Below are 24,686 nucleotides of genomic sequence, written 5' to 3'. Positions count from 1 at the left end.
TCTGTGTTTCTCTTTCATTCTTGGTCCATCTTTTTCTCTTTTTCTCTATGAGTTTGTGGTAATTATACTGGCAAACATCTGCTTTGGCACAGCTGCTGGGGCCAGGGGCACACACATTACATCAGACACGCATACACAGACAGACAATGCCTCGCATTTTCAGCACATCATTTCAAAAACGTCTGTGTCCTGTATGGAAAAATAATTTCAAAACCCATGGAGCTCTTCAGAGTCCACTTTTCATAAATGTGATCTATTTAGGGCTGCAGTTATTTCTATGGTTTACTATGTAAATCACAGAAGTTGGCATAGTCCTTTTGTGAGGGTGTTCAATTTTGTTACTGGATATGATTTAATTTTTTTAGTGGATAACACCATACTTTGCTATTTCTTTATTAAGGATTGTTGCGGCACATGGGTTAAGTCCCTGTAAATACAAGAGGAAGATTTAAATTTCCTAATTGAATTACATACACTACTTTAACACTTACTGAAGTACTTTAAGTAATACAGTGATGTATGCATTTATTTTCTTTCTTTGGTGTTTTTTCCCTTTAATTCTCAGGAACAATTTAGCCTAAGTGGTTCATGAACTAGAAATTTTAGAAGACATCAGACGTTACAAATACAGGGCTGTCATGGACCAAACAGGCTTTCAATAGCTCTGATCGGTCTGAAAAGGCAGTTGCTGAAGTGGAGAGAGTCTCGAGGCCCCGAATGAATCCCTGTGTGTGTGTGTGTGTGTGTGTGTGTGTGTGTGTGTGTGTGTGTGTGTGTGTGTGTGTGTGTGTGTGTGTGTGTGTGTGTGTGTGTGTGTGTGTGTGTGTGTTTCTGGTCTGCTAAAGAGTATCATTTTACAGATTACTCTACTGGACAATCTTTCTCTTTCAGCATCTCTGAATAACTCCAGGGCTACCTGGGTAGAAAACATGGTCACCATGACAAGTATAAGTGCCTCTTACTTAAGTTGTTTGTCCACTTTTTAACTGTGTAATCTTTTGGCCCAAATTTTATTTTACTTAGCAAGAATTTTATTAGGCTTTATTGCATTTTATCCAACACGTTCTGTAACCTCTTTTATTGCCCCTTTGATAGTGACATTTTTCAAAAGTAATATTTTATATAAAAAATTCTCAAATAAAATAGAATCAGACTCAGGCACCAGTTGGATATTATGCCCACGCCAAAATTTTTACTTAGCAACATGCAGCTCTACACAATCATGAATCAACTCTCCTGTGCTGGTTTTCCAGTGTTGAGCAGCTGTTTGTGCACCAGAATTTTATTACAGCACATCACTCCATGATAAGCTACAACTTGTTATTTTCACATTGTTTTGTTTCCTTTTGGAAAAAATGAACTAGACACACAGGTTTTGATATTAAGATTTAGGGGTTTTGGTACGTATATTTCTGAACTTTAGAGAGACCCAGACTGGTTGTTTTGTCCCTGTTTTTATGCTAAGCTAAGTTAAGGGCTTCCAGCCTCTAGCTCCAAACTCAACACAGACAGAGTGGTGAGCAGGAAAGCGCAGAAGGGAATTTCACAGAATGTCAAACAAGACACTAAAATATTGTTTGGGCCCTTTCTTGATAAATGGCCTATTGCAAATAGGTGACCTTTGTAATAATCTTGGTATCATAAAGGCGAGGAAGTTAAACATGTTGACCAATACCTTAAATAATGCGCACGGCCAGAAAACCTGACGTGACACAGTTTACTGGCTGGCTGACTGGTGTTGATGCCTGGTGCAGTAATTTGACAGTCCAGTGTGTTGTTGGCTAAAAGTAGTGTTGCTTATGGCTCAGTTGTTGGCGAGTGCGTGTTGTGTGTTGTGTGTACAGTATGTGTGAATGCCCTGTAGGGATCAGGTTTCTATAAATGTCTACTGTATGTACAGTATCTATGTGTGATGCAAATGTCCATGTAGGCATGGAAAAGTGTAAGGCTTGCAGGTATTTTGCTAAAAATGTGTTGCGTTGGTGTGTGGCTTGGAGGTGTTTTGAAACTTAGTGTGTTTATTCTTGTGAATCAGTTGGCTTTTCATTTAATGGTATTGTGATGTGATCTCTTTTGACCATTCAGGAGGAATAACATAATCATCCTTGACACTCAAACACCATTCGCCGACTTCCATTCTTGTGCATGCACACACTCTTATCAACTCACACACTCGGTCATACACACAGATGCACACTCACAGTTCAGCGGTAATTTGTAGCCGACTTGCCAGCCACAATACAGACATTACCCTATGAAGGAGCTGGGTGATTTAGAAAGCTTTCCTGCACACATACTGCACACACACACACACACATACTGCACATACACACATACTGCACATACACACATACTGCACACACACACACACACACACACACACACACACACACACACACACACACCAGTCATCTGTCGGTTAGAAAAGATCAAAACACCAAAAAAGACAGTCGAAAGGAATACGGGTTTCCAAGTGCCAGGAGCAATTCCCACACACTGACACATACTCACGCACACATGTATACACACGGCGCCAGGAGCAAGGGGCTGTAGGGATGCTGGTGCTCCCTAGGTAGTTGTCTTATCTGATTATGGTAACGATGTTGAGAATAGTGGAGGAAAAGGTAGCCTGGGGGAGGGAGGGACTGAGAGAGGAGAGGAGATGGGTAAAGTGAGGGAGGAGGCTCAGTGTTGTTAAGTGATGTTTATGAAGACAGTTTACTGTGAGATTCACGTTCCCATATATTATATGCAGAATTTATTGTCCCTAGTTCTCCTTATATGTAGAGAATCCCTACAGCTTTGGATGAGGAAGGGATAGGTACATCTAATTAACATAACTTGTTCTGCTCATTTTTTAAATTTTTATTTTTTTTCAAATCAAGTCCCTAACACACTGTTATTGTATGAGGACGCCACTGGGCATTGATGCCTAGGACAATAGCTTACAGTGGTTGGATTGGGAAAATAAAGCATGCAGTCTGTACATCCTATCTTCACATTAAAGTGGAAATAAAGTTTTATAATGAAACTTATCATTATGAAGTAAATATTGATTGTGCAATTTAATGGAGAATACAGAGTAAAGTCACCATCAGCATTTAGACTGGTTCCATATGAGCCTTGCTTTCAACGTGCAATTGTGTCTGCCATCGGGTACGATCTCCCGGAAAATGAGGGATCAATTTCTGGCACAAAGGAAGTGCGTTAACCATTGTGCAACCAAAACAGGAAGTCGATACTGCTTTTGTTTTCCCCGGTAACTAACTAAAAAAAACAAACTTTCAGCTCTAAGTGCCTCTTCGTGCTGCTTGCAGTTGTAGCATAGTGTAAATAAATGACACTTCTATTGCAACGAATCAAAAAATACACTGACCTCTGAAAAAAAATGCTTTGGTGGACATTACCCAGAAGTGGTGGATACAGGAGTAGAAGTCCTGTTATCTGTACATATTTGTGTGTCATTGTTTATGCTCTCTTGTCACCTTATCAACATGACACATATTTTTGTGTTGTAGCAGTACAGTGGTTGCTGTGGTTCTGGTGAGGGGCGGGCAGGAGAGCAGTAGTGGGAGACACTTAAGTGGGAGGGCAGGGACAAAATGTTTGATTGGTTGCATCATTGTGTTAGCTCTTAATAATTTTTTGAATCAACTTGAGGATATTTCTTATTTTTGTTTATGCTTCTTCATTGTATTGACCTGCACTTTGTGCTATTGTGTTGCTATAGTGAAGGGGGAAGAAACCGAGAAAAGCTGAGTTGAACATGTACTGTAAGTCAGGGAGTTATGGTAATTCTAGATGAAGGTTTCAGTATAAAGAGAAATGTGGAGATGAAGAGAAAGAAGAAGCAAAAAGAGACTGCTAAAGATGGAAAGAAGAGAAAGGATGAGAGTTTGCGATTTAAATAGCTTTGGAGTACTATCTTTTGGAGTACCAGTGATTGACTGTGTGCCTGGAGGACCCCCAGAGGGGTCCGTCTGTTAGTGCCTGAGCAAATCAGCATTATCGGATGAGGCAGTGGCAGGGACAACCAGTCACACTGGTCCCATCACGACCCGACACGGTAGCATGAATGTTTAACACTCATGCATACGCACATGTGCACACACTCTCTGTCTTACTCTTGAGCACATGAACACACTAGTGATGTATGCACTGCCTCCACATACACACATCATCACAGAGAGAAATGTCTGGTCGCCTCTTTCTGAGGACTCTTACCTGTTGCTTAAGACAGAGAAAGAAGAGGAGAAACAGAAAAGATGACAAAAAGAGGGTAAATGGATCAGTGTCACAGTGTGTTAGGGTTAAATCAAGATTACATAGACACACACACAACTATCTTTGTATTTATTGGAGGGAGTGATCTGGTTGTTCCTATCTAATCTACAGTTGTTCTCTAGACCCTGACAGCTCATCTGCTTCACTTCTCTGCTCTCAGACAGTTTGGCTGCTAAAACTTCTACTGAATGCCATAATAAGCTTAATGAATGTTTTCACGCACAATTGCACTGAAGGACTCCGGCCTGTCTGTATGTCTGTATAAGGATCGGTCTGGTCTCAGCAGAAGACAACTAATTTGCACCAACTAATTTCACACAGTCTTACCATCTTGCCGTCTTTCTTGCATAAATGCATGTGCACTTGCTTCATCCCCACTTTATGTGAGACTGGTTTTGTCTTTCCATTTCCTTCCTCTGCCTTTCTCTTCTCTGTTCTTGGTCTGTCTCGCCTGCGTGCTCTGTCCTTCCCATGCTCCTCTACCCCCCTCTGCATCCCTCTTTCTTACTCCGGTGTTTGCTTCCAGCTGAATGTGATGTTTCTGTTCCATAACGCATGCCTCTTTTGTAGACGCGTAAGTCCACTGCACAGTGGTAATATGCGACGACTTGGGATGAGAATGTGTTGGAATAGTTCAGTACAAAGCGAGTTTGTGGTCAAGCAAGAGAGATAAGCAGAGGATAAGCTGAGAGCAGGCTTGTCAGCGATTATATCAGAGGAGAAATTAGCAATAAAGTTGTCAAGTGGTACGAGGTATTGATCATACATTTATGTACTATAATCTCCCATCCCTGAAAATTAGGGCTCCAAAGAAAGGCAGTTTGAACATTGCTTTGCTGCTTTTTGGCCATAAGCTTAAATTGTGACAAACACAGATAAACTCACACACACACACACACACACACACACACACACACACACACACACACACACACAGGATCACAGCACACTGTCCCACAACGTTATCCCAAAGCTTTTTTCTCTGTACCACTTAGTGTGTGTGTGTGTGTGTGTGTGTGTGTGTGTGTGTGTGTGTGTGTGTGTGTGTGTGTGTGTGTGTGTGTGTTTTATACATGTGAATGTGCATACACTATGTGTTCATGGAAGCACTTTTTATCCATGTTTCTGTAGGCTCTATGTGTGTGTGTACATGCATGTATGTGCACTAAATATACAGAGTATTTATGTGTGTGTATATGTGGTTGTGTGTATGTGTGTGAAGGTGAGGCAAGGTTGTTATGTAGGGGTGAAGCGGACACCTCTATGGTAGCCCTCTGCCTGCTGGCACAGGAGGCAAAAGGGCACAAGACTGGCATCAATTACATAGTGAGAGAGAGAGGGAGAGAAAGGTGTGTGCATTTGTGGTGAGATTTTTTGTATTAGATCCATCAATTTATTTATTTATATTTTTACATCTGTGTCTCATGTCAGCGTGCAGTCTGGTCCAGCTTAATAGTGAGAGCAAGGCACTAACATGGCCGGGGTTAGGGGTTTCCTTCGCATAGGAGCTGTGAGATATTAGTGCTAAAAATGTATGCATCAACGGTGCAGCAAGGTGCTTTGGATAAAATGATCCACCAAAGAGTATATGTTATGCTAACCTGCCCTGTATCGAAATACCCACGCTAAAGCAGAAGTTGCATGTCAGAGGTGAGTAAGCCTAGTAAGAACAAAAGAAATCCCCAAAAAATAATATTATAGACAGAAGATGCCCAGCAGTGGATATCAAATTAGTGTTCTGCCTATCTGCGTGTTTAACACCAGACCAGACTGAACCTGACTTGTACTTCCAAATATAAGACTCATACCAAGATTGACATCTTAAGTGTCGGTTGGGATTTGTTTGCTTCTGTCTTTTTACTGTATTTCTGCTTACAACATATTACTGTACATACATGGATGCAGACCACTGGAACAGAGATAAGGATGCAATGATGTGTTCCACCTATAATCTCCTCCACTATACACTGATACTGACACTTTTAAATGGCCATGTTGTGTCCGATTCGCCTTAAGTACAGCTTCTTTATAAAAGTCATTCATAAAGTTATGCTATTGTTTCCACCAAAAGTTAAATGACTTCAGTGATGTCTTTACCTTCTTTGGAATTGTTTCATGTAATTTCTACATAGTGACAAATCTACATAGGTATATTGTACTTTTTCACTAAACCACTAAAAATATTGGTTTATCATATCAGCAGAAATTAGAATGTTGGCAAATACTGATATTGCATTTTAAAGCCAATATCAGCCGATACTAATGACTTGCCAATATTATTGTGCACCCCTAATATAAATTAATAATAAAAATCAGGCGCACGGTTGACAGCAGACATTTAACACCTTCTGGACAGCACGGGAAAAACAAACAGTCTGACGAAATAGCCGCATGGTGAAACAAAACATGCAAGATATTATGTTGCAATGGTGATACCATATTGTTACAAAAAAATGTAATATGATACCGAATAAAATTGTTTCATCTTTGTAATTTTTTTTAGTAATGTCCAGTAATTGTCAAGATCAACCATTGTTTTCTCCTTCTGTAAAGGAGCTTTGTAACATTAAAAGGTATATTCCATCTTGAATGTGGCAAAAGTTACATTTTTTCCACTTACAACACCTATGTTGTCTACTGTTAAAAAAAAATGGTATTTTCTGCAGCCCCCGCCAGTTTCACCATCCTGCTCTTTTTCACTAACATGATATCCAGTTGCTGTCTACAGTCTCTCTGATTTCATGTGAACACAGTATTAATATGAGAAAAACTTCTTAATGATTTACAATTGAGAATAATCAAAGCTGAACCTGGCCCGAGTCAGAGACATGTAGCAACAACATGGCCAAAACCCACACAAAACCTGGTACTTTGTCAGGACCTGTCAGATAGCAGAAGTCAGAAGTGTGGTGCATCTAAACCTTGTTACTACTTACTTATTTCTGCCTGTCTCTCTCCTTTTGCAGTGTGATACCGTGTGTGCTCCTCCCTCCTGCTCTCATAGACGTCTCTCTTTTGTTAAATGGGACCCATCTTTGCTTTTTGCTCAGAAAGAAAAAGTCTTGGAGACTTATGGTCTTTATTAAAAGGTTGATGTGTCACCTTATAAATGTCCCCTCTCTCTCTTTTTCTCTCTTTATCTTTTCTCTCCTTTTTTTTCTTGAGAATGATTTTGTGTTTCTCCGTTTCTCTCTCTCCTTCTCTGCCTCATCTATCTCTCATTCTCTCCCCCCTTTCATTGTCTCTCTCCCTCCACCTTCTTTGTCCTTCCCTCTTTCCCTCTCATTCTCCTTACTCACACACTCCCTCTCTCTCCCTCTCCATCTCCCTGGGGACAATTTTCTTTTCTTAAATAAACTGTCATAGCTAGTGTTAAAATATGGGCCTTACATGGGGCGAGCGCGGCAAGGCAAAGGCATGGGGCCCTGGGCTGGTATAAAACATGGATAATATGCTGTGAGAGGTAATTGTATCTTTTAGCGCTGAGATGAGTAGAACAAATGTGTCTCCTCTCCATCCTCTCTCCCTCTCTTCCTCTCCCTTTATTCCCTTTCCTCCTCTCCTCCTCTTCCTATCTCTTTCTTTACACACTGCGGCCGTGCTAATATGATAGAGAGAATATTGGCTGTACATCAGAGCTGCTAACAGTTCATAGTGGGTAAAGGCAAGTATATAGGGGTGAGAGAGGAGTAAAAAGGGTGGGAGAGGCTTGGAGGGTGAATAACAAGGAAAGAGATAACAGGAGAGAGAGAGAGTGAGAGGAAGCGACAGGGAAAGGTGACAATATGCCCGGGGACGCAAAAGTGGAGAGCTGGAGATGCATAAAGTCACATTACACTTTTTGATTTCACTCACTGTGGTTCATATTTGGAGGACAGGAATATCTGGAAATGTCAGCAAACTGTTTTTCAAAATCATTTTAAGATTAAGATCCAATGTGTCCAATTTTAAGCAAAGATGCATGAATGGGAATTTATATGAACAAGTTTTATTCTGACAATTCTATGAAATTATAGCTGATAAATAATGCCGATAATACAGATAAGCCAGACTGCTTTCCTTGACTCAACAAGGGCAGCATCTTTGAACCCTGCTACAGTAGGTGGTGGTGCATCTTTAAAATTGGTTTGAAAGCTGCCAATAAACAGAAAAGCAGAAGAGGAACAAGCAAAATGCTCTTTGATAACAAAGTATATTTGGGAAGTGTGGTTTACTTTTAAACTCAAAATAAACCTTCTGAGATGCATAGTTATAAGAAATATAAAGATCTTTATTCAAAGACCTGAGTTAGTTTGCAGAGTAAGTGGGGCATGCCACATTTGATAGACAGTGATGTGATTTTTTTATAGGGGCCGATCCTTTTCCACACAACAATCAAAATAGACATTCACTCTTCCTGATTTTTTACCATCTCCTAAAATCAATCAACCAATCTCAGTAATAGCACCTTATTTGTTCTACAAACAGAACTCTAGGTGTCCTCGTCCCTGGATGACATCAGGATAAAACGCTGGTGTGTCACAGTGACCCAAAATGTCATTAACCTAGCTGAGTCATACACCGGATAAGACAAGAATTAAAATAAATAGTAAAAATATGCAATTAATAATGACATAGCTATTAATTTTCCACCATATACATTTTGAAAAACACTTAAACAGAAAAAAAGAACATTTTAAAGAATCAGAATTGCTTTTTGTTGTTGTTGTGTTAACAATAGTGTTCACAGTTAGTTTTGGTTAGGTCAGGGCTATGGAATATTAAATCATCCATTTTTTCTGTAGCTTCAGAAGCTACAGGTAATACACTTCTTTTAAAATGCAAAAATATAAAATCATCATTTAGCATATCCATATAGGCCATGAGAAGCAGATATTTATTGGATATAAAAAAAAATCTATAGCACTATCTGTCAAGCTGAGATTGTGTTAACCATAAGATGATTTAAGAAAAGTTGGCCTGAATCTTACTTTGATTTCTAGCACGCTGAACATTACTTACAAACACTTTTGACCAAAAGAAGTTCTTATTTTCCCTGGGTGCAAATGAAGAAAACAAACTTTATTTAGTCATTAAATGATCTAACTTAGTTAAATAAATAAATAAATGCTTAAACAGAGGCTGTGCAGTTTCTCAGTTGAGCTACTGATAATCAAGTTTTGAACAAGAAAGCAAAATTAAAGATTTCAATAGCACCAATGGAAATGGAAATAATAACTGCACGAGGGAAACATAATAGGGATGTGCAACAACTATTTGCAAAAAAGGTATACAACATTTGAGATTCATTGAGTAAATTGATTTTTTTTCCCACCCCTAGATTTTCTCCCTCCTTTTTTCCATCTTGCTCTTGTTGTATATTTTCCAAATACCCCTCTTTCTGTGCTACTCTCTTTTCCATATATTCTGCTTTTCTTCTATCAGTAATGGTGTCTTTTTCTCATTCACTAATCTCACTCCACCCTCTCTCCATCATGTCTCACTTACTTTCTCTTTCTTGCTTCCTTTCTCACTCTTTTTCTGACTCTCCCCCAATGACAGCGTCCCTGGCTGTGGAATGAGGTGTGTTATCAGTGAGTGGGATGTCAGTCACAGGGCAACGCATCCGTAGGAGAGCGGCTGTGTGGAAGGAGTTTGGTGAGGTGGGATGTGTGGGGGCAGAGGCGGGGGGTCAGGGATTAGACGAGGTTAAAAGGAAAGGAAGAGATAGGTTAGGAAGAACAGACAAGCATGAGAGGAGCAACAAGTGAGGGGAAGGTCTGAGAAAAGAAAACAAAAGATGGCTGAGCAGAGTTCGAGAGAAGAGGGTGGAGATGTGGGGATGAAAGGAGAGGAGAACAGGAACTGAGCAGAGGATGTTAGAGGAGAAGTTGAGGGAAGGTTGACTGATGTAGCCAAAAATCAAAAGTTTGTCTCAGAGGGCTTTACAATCTCTACACCCAAAGCTTTGCAGCTCATTTAAAAAAAATGGGGCAGTTGTTCTGGCATACATTTGAATGAATGTACATGCGTGTATTTCTTTGCTGCAAGTTCTAAAGTTAGAAATGAATCCTTTGAAACCTGAACAAATGGGTTTGATTTCCTTTAAAAGCATGGGTATAACACAGTGAGCATCTTAAACAGGAAATGGCTCAAAATTTAGCAAGAAATTAGAAAAAAGTTACAATAAAATTATTTGAAAATAAGATAACAACATAAAAAAGTAAAAAACAAACAAACCAACCCAAAAAACAAAAGTGATGAAAATTAAAAAATAAATATATTTAGGTTTTTGTTCTGTAACATAGATTTGAATATTAAACATTTAATCATAATAATTACAAATATTGTTTTTTTCTTTTTCTGTTTTGATAATAGTCATTGATAATCCTCCCCCTTTTAGTAATTTCTGACAAATAGTGGGACATTTCTTGCCAAGTTTGTCATTGCCTTTCTCCCCCATCTTTTTAAAAGAAACCAAACCATTTTGCTCAGGTTTTAAAGTGTTAAATATATTCTAAAAGGTGTTTGAACGCAGCACAAATAAACTGATGTCCATCCAGGTTTCAAAGGGTTAATTGCCATATCAAGTGCTTGACAGTAATAATTGTAAGTGACTACAGTTGTTCACTTTGGGATGGGTGAGAAGGATGGGTAGATTTTTGTTCTGTTCTCTCACTTCTGTTTTTGTGGTTTTTCTTTGTGTGTCTTTGCCTGTTTTTGGCTATGTGTATGTTCACTTCCGATATAAGAGCGAGTGGTTTAAATCTGTTCCATTGTGTCAGTAAACATATAATTTCCAGATAAGAGCAGGAGAGCTGATCAAAAGGAGGTGAACTGAGTGGACGAGAAATGGGGGGAATAGGATCCTTTGTGAGAAAGGTCAAACAGGGCACAGCAGTGTGTAAACTGGTGTTTTGCATTCGCACACAGACATATAGAACATTAAGCCGCTGCATAGAGCCCTCTGCTGCTTTGCTTTTAATGGGCTAATCGGACAGCAGTAAAATATGGATCTAAAATATGTTTTCAGTATTAGTCATCCTCAAGATCCTTCTCACCTACTTTGACCTCAGACTGTCATCTGCAGCTAAAATACCCCCTCTCCGTTTGTAAATGAAATGTTATTTGAAAGTCTGATACTGTGTGCAACCTGTCAGATGTTGGGATAACACCTGGCTGTTTAGAATAATGGGAATTAGTCAGGTGAATTCCTGTGTGTTGTGGTTAACCTGTCCTTGACCATGATGAATTGAAAAGCTTCAGTCTCGTCTGCAAGTGCAGTATGACAGCAGTCTGTCTGAAACGCTGTTATATTTTGATTATAGCAACAAAGAGTTGCTTCAAAAACTCAATTTGAGAGTAAATAACAGCTTACAGTCTGCTGCAACCAGACATGAGTTTTATGTGTATATGAAAGCCATATGCTTGCTTACATTGCTAAGTATTTAAAGGGATAGTTTGTTTTTTTTTTGAAGGGGGACAGAAAAAAAATATTATAGCCACCTAAAAAAAATCAATAACAGTTTAAAAATGACATTATATATAGAGTGTTTTTAGTGCTTTATGTCACTGTCAGACAGCTCTGTCTGATTGGGAACTGAAACTGTGCTCTCTTCACACCACCAGACTCCTGACAAAAACTGCAATTTTACCTCGCAGATCACAAGAGTTGGCTTGTTTGTTTGTGTTATTGTGCAACTTTGGTGACTCTGAACTAACCCTTTAAAATGTTCAAAACTCACTTCAAAAACATCCAGACTATTCTTTTAATATTCAAAAGGCACAGACCTGCATTTTGTGTTTTGATTGGTCATTTATAAAACTACAGATAAATAATTTTCCATTCAAATACAGAAGTTAGCTCTTGGCAAATCTTTTGTGTTCTCAGTGGTAAAATGAAGGTGAGTGAGTGATTGGATCAAGTTAATGGAAAATCACCCAGGTCATCAGGAAGTGTTGCTGCCACACACAGACACCTAATTCCTCTCCTCACGTATCCTTGCGGTTAGCTGTTGGCTGGCTACCTTTGTACAAACTGTCCTACATTTTATAGAACATAAGCAAACGCTGATTGAGAAGGCCATCATAAATTTATCATCTTCACATAATGCTGAGTCCTGGTGTGAGATTACAAAGATCTAAAAACTGACTTTTCCTTTTTTACTTATGCAGAGCAATACATTTTAAATCTGCAAAGTGGAGGCAGCTGTTAATTATTGTTCCATTGTGGTTACACAAGTAAAAGCTTGATATTACATGGCTATATTGTTGATTTAATATTTTTATATGACTGGAACAGCAAACCTGGACTAATTTTAATTGTATTTTCTCTACCACCTCTTACTTTTGTGGTCTAAAGCTACAAAGTGAGCTTAGAAGAGACACTGCTGTCCACACTGTGTACTGAGCCATGGCTTGGCAAGAGTGTGAAAATCGAGAAGAGCTTTAGTCAAAATGCCAGTCTACAGATCACTAAAAGCTTTCCACTCAGGGTTTCCCTGGGCTTTTAGACAGGCTTAGGTGGTAACATTGCCAGTGTGGTGGGTTTTTTGAAGGGAAAGGGTGCTTGAAACTCCCTAAGAGCACAGAAACCTTTAAAGAATATGGTTTAATAAGGAAAGGATAATAACTTGGAAAAATGTAATGTAAAAATGCGGTTGATCGATGTTGTTAGTTAAAGTCTTGGCTTTGCAGGAATGTTGCAGGAGAAAACCGCATGCGAGTAGGCCATGTACTAATGGAGCCATGAATAGTGGCAGTGACCACAGGTGGTCCAGGGGTTAGATTCAATATCCGAGCTGGCCCAGGATTGAACCCTGCTGAACCCATCTCTCCTTCCATTTTCAGTTTCAGTCTTAATGTGACAGAGTTTATGTTTTCAGGAAAGAAGAGCCAAACAGCAGAAACAAATATGTATCAGATGAATAATGAACAGGTGTATCAAATTGATTGATTGAGTGCATGACTATGGCAAAATGATGCATCCCAGTCATTTTCATGCCTCCGCACCGGGGAACACCATGGTCAGGAGCATTATGTTTTTGGGTCCTCCATCCATCCCATTCTCTTGGAGGAGGTATCTAAAGATTGAAACATAAATCAATAATTTATGTGCCAGTTTTGACAAAATTTCACACAGATGGTTTGTAGGAAAAAGTGATGAAGTCATGACATTATTTTTCCAAAAAGTCAAAGGTCATCTCCACTGTGACATCATAATTTTTGGCACAAACACTTTTCTGGCCATTAATCAACATCATAATTCAGGAACATGAGGAGAGATGCTGAATTGGTGACACTAATCTTGGTTTCCCACCTTGAAGTTTGTATGTGAAGCATCCATGTTTTCAGAGACATTGCAGTAAACTGTAACTGCAGCTTGCCTGGTTCACAAAGGCATTCAACCACGAGGTGGTAATACCAGTTTAGATATTGTCATCACAATTAATGATACATTAAATACACATTAAACTTTACAATACACATTATACTTTCGCTTTTGTGTTAAGATTAACCCATATTTAACTACATTTAGTGATCACTACTTTCGGGCAATATTCTAGCTCAATATATATCTGAAAATACATGCTTTGATGGAACCATAAAGTGCTTTAGTTAAGACCCTTGGAAAACACATATCCTTTGCATAAAGGAAGAGGATAGGTGTAGCTCGAAGTATTATTTCCTTTCCTGTGGACTTAGTGGATACAGTCCAAATGAGACGAGTTATCAACACTGAAGGATCCCCTAACTCCTTTTCCTTTTTTCCATACGTTCTCAAAGAACTCTGAAGTTACGCTGGCTAAAAGAGACAAAGAGAGGTAGAGGAAAGAAGGAGGTAAAAATACAGATGGACGGGGAAAGGGAAAAACAGAGGGAAAGTGTTTGTGAAAGCTAACAAAGGGGAGTTGGCTGTGTTTCAAAAGGGCGCGTGGCGGCTAAGGAGGATGAAGCGCTTCAGGATTCATTTACATCAGGCCTGACAACTGCCTCACATCTCCCCAAGAGCCACACAGCTCCAGCTTAGAGATTCCTAAAGAGGGCCCTTCTTCTAGCTCCCTCTCTTACACCCGCTCTCTGACTTTTCTTTTTCTCCCTCCTGTCTCTTTTTTTCTCTTTCCTTTTTTTCACTCTTATTCTCTCCTGCGCTCTCTCTTCTGCTCTCATGCGCTTGCTAGTCTTCAATCAGCCATCATGAAAGTGTCTGTCTGGGCGTCTTAACTATCCTCTGAGAGGCAGACACTTGTCTGGGCCTGCCTTCATCCCCTAAAGGCGTTTTTTGACTTGGACTTATTTCCCTCCTCACACCTTTTCAACTTCCCTAAAGAGCTGACAACAAGTGAGAGCGACAGGGCAAGATAAACATGAGGGAAAGAGACAGGAAGGGAGATGAGAGGGGGAAGTCGTCGACTAAGAGGAAGAGAAAGTAAAGATGGTTATGAAAAATAGGGAGAGAGAGGGTGGAAATGAAAACGGAGGGTTGAGGGAACTCAAAAACAGAAAAAAGGTGAAGGAATCAAATGACCTCGTGAGGAGGAGAAAGGACAAAGCAAGGAGGACCAGAGCAGAAGAGAGGAGAAAGATGAAGAAGGAGAGGGGGACTTTGGTAAGACAGGGAGAGTCGTGTTTATCAGTGGTCCCACAGTGTGTTTCCCAAACACCGGATTTGGAGATGGGGGTAAAGGGAGAGAGTAGGACAGGGCACATTAAAGTTTTTTAAGGGGAGGAGAGCCCCTCTTATGGAAGTATCTTTCTTTCTGCCCGGGTTTGATGTGAAAGGGAGCTGCTCCCCTGCTTTGACGATGCTGTCTGCCGTGCAGTTTTTAATATTCATGCAGTAGATCGGGAAAGGAGAGAGGAGAGAGGAAAGGAGTGGAGAGGAGATTTTTGGTCAAACAGAAAGCTAATTTGCGGCTGAGGCAGTTTAGCCTGAGGCTCTTTCTGCTACTGGGGAAATGAGCTGGAAGATTAGCTGTATGTATAATTCACACACACATGGTCACACTCACACACATGGAAAGATATGCAAAAACACACCAATGGTGTGTGCATACACTTTTGTGGATAGATGCACATATGCACACACAGAGCAGCTGCCACTCTCCCTCTGAGGTGTTGTGTGTTGCAGCAGTAACCTGCTGCTAAGCCTTTATTGCTGCATCTGCCCCTCAGGCCACTCCCTTACATGTACAGGTTCCACTGTGGTGCCTGGAGACTTTTGATGGTATCCAATGGCAGTTTATGTAAATGCTGACTTATTAATTGGTCATCCTTGTATGTTTTTCCTTCACAAAACCTGATATACAGTTTACATCGATGCAATTAGACAAATTCAACAATTTTTTTCCCAGAAAAACTTTATTAACATCTATTTTATCTGATTTTGTCTGTTCATCTCACTTAAATATTTTTAATTGCAGCACTGTGTGTCTAGTGTTCTGATAAAGCAACTAATTTTATTATTCAAATTTTTTAAATTTGTATCTGCAATATTAATCATTTATAAGATAAAAAAATATATAGCTGATGGAATTTCTTGCGCTTCAGCCTCTTCACAGGTGGCGGTTGGTGCTCATAAAAAGGCAAATTACAGCAAACAATTTAATGAGCCACTTCACAAGAACTCCACCCGAAGAAAAGAACGTTTTGACTTTGATAAAGATGCAGTGCACATCGAAACATCGTCAGCGGTCGTTTGCATCTTAATTAATATTTAAGTGAATCGTGTGCTCCTGTATTTTCTTTGGGTGCAGTCCTTATGAAGTTGTATAATAAAAACATTATACTTGTGGCTGTGGTTCAGGGATAGAGCAGGTCATCCTCTCATCGGAAGGTTGGTGGTTCGATCCCTAGCTCCTCTAGCCCTCATGTCTTAGTATCCTTGGGCAAGATACTGAACCCCAAATTGCTACCGACGCTGCACCTTAAGTGTGTGAGTGCGTGTGTATGATTACTGAGTAGCAGGTGGCACCATGTGTGGTAGCCTCGGCCACCAGTGTGTGAACGTGTGTGTGAATGGGTGAATGGGTAAAAGTGCAGTCCATTTATCTGTGTTGAGGCTGTTTAGCACATACTCAGTTCTCACTGTGACTGATTTTCAGGTCAATGAAAGACGTGTGAGTCTCTTCCTGGATGGACTTGAGGAGGATGGGACACCCTTTGACACACAACCGTTGACCAACAGGCTCTCTGATATGAGTGAGGATGGTGCCATGTGGGTGGGACTCAGCTCCAATGGTAAATATTGCAGATTTTTTTAAAACACATGTATTTTTTTCGTTTTTATATGTTTGACATGTGACAAGTTAGTGTTATAGAGATGCATTTGATCCAGATTTCCCAGATGCTCAATGCACAGATTCCTCAATATTACTGCATTAAAGTGACCCAAATGTATCAAATGTCTAAAACAGTACAAAAATAACTTAGTTATTCATTCATTAATTCATTCATTTAAAGTATAGGTCACCTCAAATACTACCAACCCAGGAATCATCAAAAATCAGTTTGTAAATGCTGAAAGCTGCAGCAAAAAAACCCAAATAGCAAGGGAGGATGTCTGTTTTCAAACTTGATATCAGCTTCATTCACAACTCTCCTCCTTAACAGGGACCACTGTCTTTTTTTCCTACAAGAGGAGAAAAATTACCTCTTAGTTTATCTTGTCTGTATATCTAAATATGGTGTCAATGATTACTCCACCTGTATTCTCCACCCAGCCTTTATACCCCTTCAACTACACATCTGTGATTGATTGGTTGTGCCTTGGAGCCGTCTCAGAGTCAATAGTAGAGAAATTGAGAGAAAAATGATATCCGTTCATCTCCAGAGTGATAAACGAGATGAAAAACACTCGTTTATCAGGCATTGATCCCTAGTTCACGGCAGGTAGCATCTGATCAGCTGAAGATCACATCAGCGGCTGTGATCAATGCAAGTGATTGGCTCTGGGGAGAGAGAGAGAGAAAGTGTGTGTGTGTGCATGTGTGCGTGTGTGCGTGCGTGTGTGCATGCGTGCGTGCGTGCGTGGTTGAACCTGGGGGCTGTGTCTGGAATTCTGATCAGTGGATTGATTATGCGAATGCTGATCAAATGTATCGATTAACAACTATGATTTTGGAGGGGATCCTGCCAACTGAAAACTGTGTGTCTGATAAGAGCAGTGAGAAGTTGCCAAGAGCAGAGCTTTAAATGTCAACCAGATTTTTAAAGTGCCTGGTTAGGATAGTATGCTCGGTCTTTAATAAAAGTGGTAACAACAGATCATTAAAGGACTTCTAAGGGAATTGATTTTGTGCAGTGGTGTGGTTGAGATTTTTCACATCATGCTTGAGTTTCCATGATCACAACTTTGTTGTAGTATGGGACCTCTTACCACCAGTATCCACTGGTTTGATCAGTGAAGACAGAGAAAAAAAAGCAAGACAAAAATCACATATAAGTCCTTGTTTCCTGTATTAACTGTCATCAGTTCTAACAACACAAAACACAGGAGAGGAAACTGAGAGCGACGGATAACTGAAACTGAAACACAGAGAGAGAAGACAGAGACCTACACAGAGAAGAGAGAATTAAGGCTTATACCTTGCATCATCCCAGTAACAATAGGGAGAGTGCTTTTCAGAGGAAGGCATAATCCCATTTCCACACGCTAAAGAAATCCTGAGCCAAAGCCTAAGGCTGCACAACCACACACTGTTCGAACACACTTACATCCCATAACACTCTCTCTATGGTTTACACACACACACACCCCTCCAACAGACACACACACGCTCACACTGTAGTTGGGCCAAACATGGCAAAGCCTCTCTCAAATTTACACACACACACACAGACACACACACACGGACACACAAAACAAACAGAAGCACACAAACAGAAACACACACACACACACACACACACACACACACACACACACACACACACAAACAAAAGCACACACACATGCACACACATGCACACACTGTCATAAACTCCTGTTTTCTAAGGTAAGGATGCTTTTTTGGAATTCACACAGTAAAGCCTCTGACACACACACACACACACACACACACACACACACACACACACTTTCACAGACAAAGCTAGACATGGCAGGGGTTCTGTCAATGCTCAGAGACGTTATCCTTCTTCTAAGAGTTGTTGTCAAACTAGACAGAAGTTTGTTGGACACTAAAAGACTCCAGCTCTCTTTGGACTAGTACCATCATCTGTGTGGGTCTCTTATGTTGTGTCCAACATTGTCACATGTGTATGGTTGTGTGTGAAGATGAGCTGGGGACTCTTCTGTGTTTATTTTTGTGTTTGATGGTGTTTTTTGTTTGCATTCCAGTATTCACATGTGCCTGGACATTTTGCCCATATGTTTTAGACGGTCCAGTGTATGTTTGCTCGATTAAGAAAATTTAGTATTTTGGCATGTTTGATATATGTGGCATCCTTTTGCATTTACCTCCTTGCAGATCCTTTCTTCTCAACATCAGCCAGACAGCTCTATCAGAGTTCTCTCCCCCTGTTTTTCCTGCTGAAATGTGTGTTGTCACTTATTAGACCATCTTATATATTTATTATTGCTAGAAAAAGCGGGTAAATGGGATACATTAGGCTCATTTTCAAGTTCACATTATAAGGTGCGTTTTTTATTAGAGCATGTTTAGATGTTTAAAAGTTAAAAAAAACATTTTTCTTATACTGTCTCCCTGATTATACCTAGCCCAGTCTCCAGTGATTGGTCAATGTGTTCAGGTCTGTGACTTTAGCAATAGCAGCAGTTTCTACTGTGAAAAATCACCAGTAAAAGCTTCTAAACCCAAATCTTTACAACTGGACATGTTCCATCAGAAATATGATCAGAAATTTGGGATTTTTTTTAATGTGCAGCAAAGTATTAGCATGTAGCTACATGTAGCAGTGAATGTTCTACATTACTTACCTGGAGCAAATGAGCATTTAACGGAATAAGTCACATGCTGACAAATGTAAAAATGTGCTGCTTTATTTTGTCTCAACAGAGGGATACTTAACACCTTTCTGTTTTAAACTGTTATTTGAGCAACACTAGTATTTTAAAGGTGTTATTTTGTGCACTGGAAACTTGTTATGGGTATTTTTATTTCAATTTTTTGATTCATGAATGAATCCACAGTTTATTAGGCAGATTGATCAATAATGAGAACAAAAGTTTTTTGCAAATAAATCCTCCTTGACAGTTTACAAGTAAGGAGCTCTGAAAATAGGTTTTTAAACATCCAGAACATACAAAGGTTTTGGATAAAGGAAGAGAATTGGTTCAGTTAATAGAAACATAATTGGTTAAGTTAAAAATGGCGTGAGGAAACACTCATGATTAAACCCTGTGAAGCACTGGATTTGGGTAATACTTGGTTATCCCCAGACGGACCCGTTTTGGCCCTGGCCTCAAAACCAAGCTAATGAATTTGTCCTTATAAGCCCTTCTGCTCTCTGGTGGAAGCAAGTGTAGACTGTGGCCGATCCTGTTTGGCTTTGTATCATGAACTTGGCCATTATAAGCAGCCGTGGGCAGCCTCACTTAGCTGCTATCAAGAAACTGATAAGATAATCTACTAAACACTGTGAAATCCTCTCACTCACTGTCTTCAGTACAAACCCATTAACACCTTCTTTATGTTCTTTTCTCCTCTCTTTTCATCTCTCCAGGGTCTTATCAGTTCATTGGGCGGATGCAGGACTTTAGATTTTATCCTGCCACTCTGACCAACAGGTGAGCTGGATAGAGTATGGGAGAGAGACAGGTAATGAGCAGCTATGGGGTGAGAATCAAAGAAGCAACAAAGGCAGTGAGTATTGTGAAAGAAAAGGTTAGAAGGAAGAAGGAAGGGAACCGTGATTGACAAAAAAGGAGGTGAAAGAGTAGCAAAGGATAGATTGAATAAAGGAAGGGATAGAAATGAGGAGAAATAGAAAGAGAATTTATAGATTAAAGCAACAAGAGAAGAGCAGCCGTATGGAGTGATAAAGGGAAAGATGGCTAGAGGAAAGAAGGGGAAGGCTAATCGTTGCATCTTAAGATCCATACTGCTTCCAGAGGATTTTCCTGAGAATTCAATACTAGGCAATTAGTGTTTTGCTTACAAGTGATGTACTGCACACAGTGAGCACTTGGAGCTTACAAGTTACTCACATCACGATTGGGGTAAGACAAGAGAAGGACTGAGTTTTCAAATTGTTGCTTTGATTTTCCACTTTGCACTAAATGTTCAAAGGGACATCAACAGGTGCCTTTTTAACGTGTCTCAAAATTTAAGTTATCACAAAGCTGCATTTGGTCACTGTCATTTTTGTTAATGTTCACAATCACTGCACAGTTTAGATTGTATTAAGAGTCCAGACCCCACATTTTGGGAATCATTGTGTTTATTCTTTGGGTTTTTTCAGATGTTTTAAAATAAAATATAGCCATGCAATGTTTAACATAATGCCATATGAAAAGTAACCTGGTTGCTTTCTCATCCCATTTTGGATTATATTTGGGTTCAGTGTTTTGTTATAATTTCATATAGTATGTTGTTTCTTGTTTTAACAGGGAAATTGTGGAAGTGTACTCTGGGGTTCTGCCCGAGCTCCATGTCCAGTCAGAGTGTCGCTGTCCTCCCAGTCACCCCAGAGTACACCCTTTGGTTGAGAGGTACAGCATCACATCTACTTGTCTGTTATATAATGGTGGACTGTATATTTAAATATTTCATTGGTGTAAATATTTTTTCATGTTGATGAGCCTGCCTTGTGTTACTTGTCAGATGCTCTCTAGAGCTTCATCATTCAGTGTTGCTGTCCTCTATTGAACACCAATATTCTCACATTTTATTATTTAATATAACAATTTAGATACTTTAAACTTTCACTGTTTACAGATACTGCATTCCCAATGGCATTGAGGACACCACCAATGACAGAGTCTTAAGACTCAACCTTAATGCCCATCCGCTCAGTTATATCAACGATCGAGACATTGGTACCACATGGCTTTCTAAGATCATGACTACACAGGAACTGGATGAAGGAGTCACTATTACCGTGGATTTAGTGAATGGACAATACCAGGTAATACATCGGCTAATGCACACACGCAAGCAAACACACACACACGTTATTCCAAAAATGATTCATAATATATTCAAAAGAGACCTGAGTACATAATTAAGGACCTAAAATAAACATTATAAGCACAATGAGAATATATGCAGTGCTCTAAATTCCTTGTTTTTGTTTGGTCTCCTTGATAGAAATTAATGAAACAACATGCAGTCATGTTTAAGTATGTTTGAGGTGGTAACTACTGGGGCTCGTTATGCGTTTTTGATACCTTTAAGACATCAACCAAATCCTTGGTAAACTTGGTGCAGAGCTCACAATCCTGCAGCAGCAGCTACAAACCCATACAGTCTGTGGTGTTGTAAAGTCAGGCACAGTGTACTAAATAAGTTGACAGTTCACCTTGCTGCGATGCCACCAGCACGTTAAAAAAGTAAGGCTATATCACATACTACTCCATTCATAGTGTGGTTATCAAAATTAAGTATTCTGTTAGTATTGGTATCATTGTAAAGGTAGTGGTATTGATAATTGTATCACAATTTTTAAACAATACTCAGCCCTTGTCAGCAGTAGAATGTATGATTTTGAGGGATACAAGTTTCAGTAAATATCGTCTGTGGAGTCATAGTATTAATTTGATGATAAGTCATTTCATCCTTTTTATATCACCACTGAGCAGCGTCATCCACATAAAACCATAGGCTGGGTTCTGAGGCAACGCTGAATGTGTTAACACAGTCAGATCGACAGCAAATGTATGTTATTGCGCTAACTTCCTAACTTGCTCATTCATTTTAGCCTTTTTGGGTTGAACAGGCAACAAAATTCCATCATTGTAAAGTATACTGTTGAAATGCCACAATACAAACACTCTACTGTATCTATCTGCTTGCACCTGTATGTGCAGTGGACAGTAGTTTCATCCTCTTTCTAAGCACTGCAGTGAGAGACAGAAAGGGGGGGCAGAGGGAGAGAGAGATATTGCTGGATTTGGGCGTTGTCAACACCGGGGCTGTCAAAAGACTCGTCCCTCTTCTCTCTGAAGTGTGTATGTGAGTGTGGGCAGGATTTTGGGAGCTGTCCTGACGTGGTAGCTCAACTCAAGTCCCCAGATAAAAGACACTTTCTGAAGTTCAGGGTTTGTGTGTGTGTGTGAGTGTGTGTGTGAGTGTGTGTGTGTGTGTGTGTGTGTGTGTGTGTGTGTGTGTGTGTGTGTGTGTGTGTGTGTGTGTGTGTGTGTGTGTGTGTGTGTGTGTGTGTGTGTGTGTGTGTGTGTGTGTGTGTGTGTGTGTGTTTCCGCAGTGGTGGTGGCTTAATGCGCTCCCCGCTGTGTAACCCAGTGTCCCAGCCCACACTGTAGTGGGGCAGATAACACTTACCACAAAAACCCACACCTACACACTGACACACACGTGGTTTAAGGGAAAAGTACTTGTGAGACAATTGTCTGTTTTCAACTAAAACCTTAAAGTATAATTTAAGCTTGTCATTAAAGTATGGTTTGTATCACTGCACAGTATATGACCAGTAGTGTTTAATGTTTTGTTCATACCATTCAAAATTAGTATCACATTTTAATATAATGTGATGCAAAACAATATCTGGCTCTATTCATGCTAACCTATACCCATCTCTCCTCCAGATATTCTATGTTATTTTGCAGTTTGGTGGGCTCTTGCCTGAGTCAGTCCTTATCCAAAGACGGAGGCTTGACCTTACAGAACTTGACAATGGCACCAGTGCAGAACAGCCCTGGTTGGACTGGCAATATATGGCCAGAAACTGTACTGTGTTTCAAATGCAGAACAACGGTCCTCTTCTGAAACCTGACTCAGTCAACTGTCTGCAGCTGCCCAGGTAGGTGCCATGTGTGGAAAATGGTCAATATAATCATACTTACCATAAAAAGATTTAAAGATAATACAATCACACTCAAAAAAAGAAAGTACTTGTTTTTACATTTCAGTTAAGGTGCAGTGGTGGTTGTACTTTGACGATGTTCACTTGCTCCTTAGACTCATACAACCCTTTTAAAATACTTTTTAAAATGATTTGAAAAAACATGTAATTGCTCTAAGATTAAAGGGATAGTTTGAATTTTTTGAAGATGTGTCTGCTACTGTCTCAGTCGGTTAGTTTATTGGTGTCATTGTGTGTCTTTAGGTTAGTACAGATTTACCAAAGTTGCAGAAAAAGCACAACCAAAACATCAGATAGAGCCTTCGTGTTCTCCAACCTAAAATTACTTTTTTTTTCAATGGAGTTTGGTAGCTGTAAATAAAAGGCTTCCACACGGCAAGGTAAATATACTGTACAATAAAGCTGATGTTGATTTTTATAAGTCAGACTTTTTTTTAGGTGTCTGTACTATGTTTTGCTGCTGTTTGGCAGTAGCAGTATTCTGGTTTTCTTCTCCACTGGATGCGTGCTTACCGACATCTACTGTAGAAAAGAACCTCATACAACCCCACTTCAAAAAAATCTTAACCAAAGTTTCATGAAAAGTTAACATTTTTAACTGGACATGAACGGGACAATTATATTTTGAAAAGTATAATTAATCCTGTGGGAATCAGGAAAAGCAAATACATATTTAGTGACTTGATGGATGCTCAGCATTGTTGTGAAGTTGTTGTAATTCACTGTCATCAGTCAGATGGAGATAAAAATGTCTCTGGCCACAGAGTGATCATCCCATTTGAAAATGCCTTGAATCTTCTAAAAAAAATAAAAAAAAAACAGAAAAAAAAGCAGTCTGTTTTTCTGTTTTGGGTATTCTCCTCCGAGTAGAGCCACATGTTTGCTCCATATGCTGTTTGGTGGCCATGGCCTCTTTAAGGCAGAGGAGATTACACAGAAATTACTGGCAAGACTAAATAAAGAAGTATATGAACACATACAAACACATATAAATGCATGCACACATTTGTGTGTGTTAGTGTGTTCAAAAGAAATCAAAGGAAATCCGATATATACTCATTACACACATATACAGGTAACACACACACACACAGACTCTGGCACTCTCACAGTGACGAGGTTTATAAAGCTTACCACCTACAGCGCTGCCTTGGCACATGACCGGTAACAGACTCTCGATTGGCACTAGATAGAGAACTGGCCTTGGAACACAGTCTTAACACACACACACACACACAATCACAATCTGACACACTAAATCTTGGCATAGCTGCTTGTATCAAGGCCTTGGTTGGCACTAGATAGAACAGGTATGAATAGATCACAGATTATGTAGTCATTGCTTATTTTTCACTTGACTGACAAATGATATCACACACAACCTCTCCTGGCACGGTTATATGTATTAGTTAAATTGG

At 39.7% G+C, this 24,686-nt stretch overlaps 1 protein-coding gene across 3 annotated transcripts in view; it reads left to right on the top strand.

The window, feature by feature from the left end:
- Positions 1–24,686, top strand: part of ush2a (Usher syndrome 2A (autosomal recessive, mild)) — a 242,465-nt gene that overhangs the window by 10,152 nt on the left and 207,627 nt on the right. For all 3 annotated transcript variants that reach the window (XR_015776845.1, XM_042488321.2, XM_088079180.1), the window contains exons 6-10: positions 16,368–16,503; positions 19,951–20,014; positions 20,837–20,938; positions 21,165–21,354; positions 22,991–23,205. Coding sequence is in view for 2 of the 3 variants with exons in the window: in XM_042488321.2 (XP_042344255.2) it covers positions 16,368–16,503; positions 19,951–20,014; positions 20,837–20,938; positions 21,165–21,354; positions 22,991–23,205 (707 nt within the window). In the remaining variant the exon portion in view is untranslated. The remainder of the gene's footprint in view (positions 1–16,367; positions 16,504–19,950; positions 20,015–20,836; positions 20,939–21,164; positions 21,355–22,990; positions 23,206–24,686) is intronic.

The sequence above is a fragment of the Plectropomus leopardus genome, chromosome 1 (genome assembly GCF_026936395.1).
Source record: "Plectropomus leopardus strain MGB_pleo_1.0 chromosome 1, ASM2693639v1, whole genome shotgun sequence".
Classification (NCBI taxonomy): Eukaryota; Metazoa; Chordata; class Actinopteri; order Perciformes; family Serranidae; genus Plectropomus; species Plectropomus leopardus.
The sequence above is the reverse complement of the archived record's forward strand: the minus strand, read 5'-3'. Positions and strand labels throughout refer to the sequence as shown.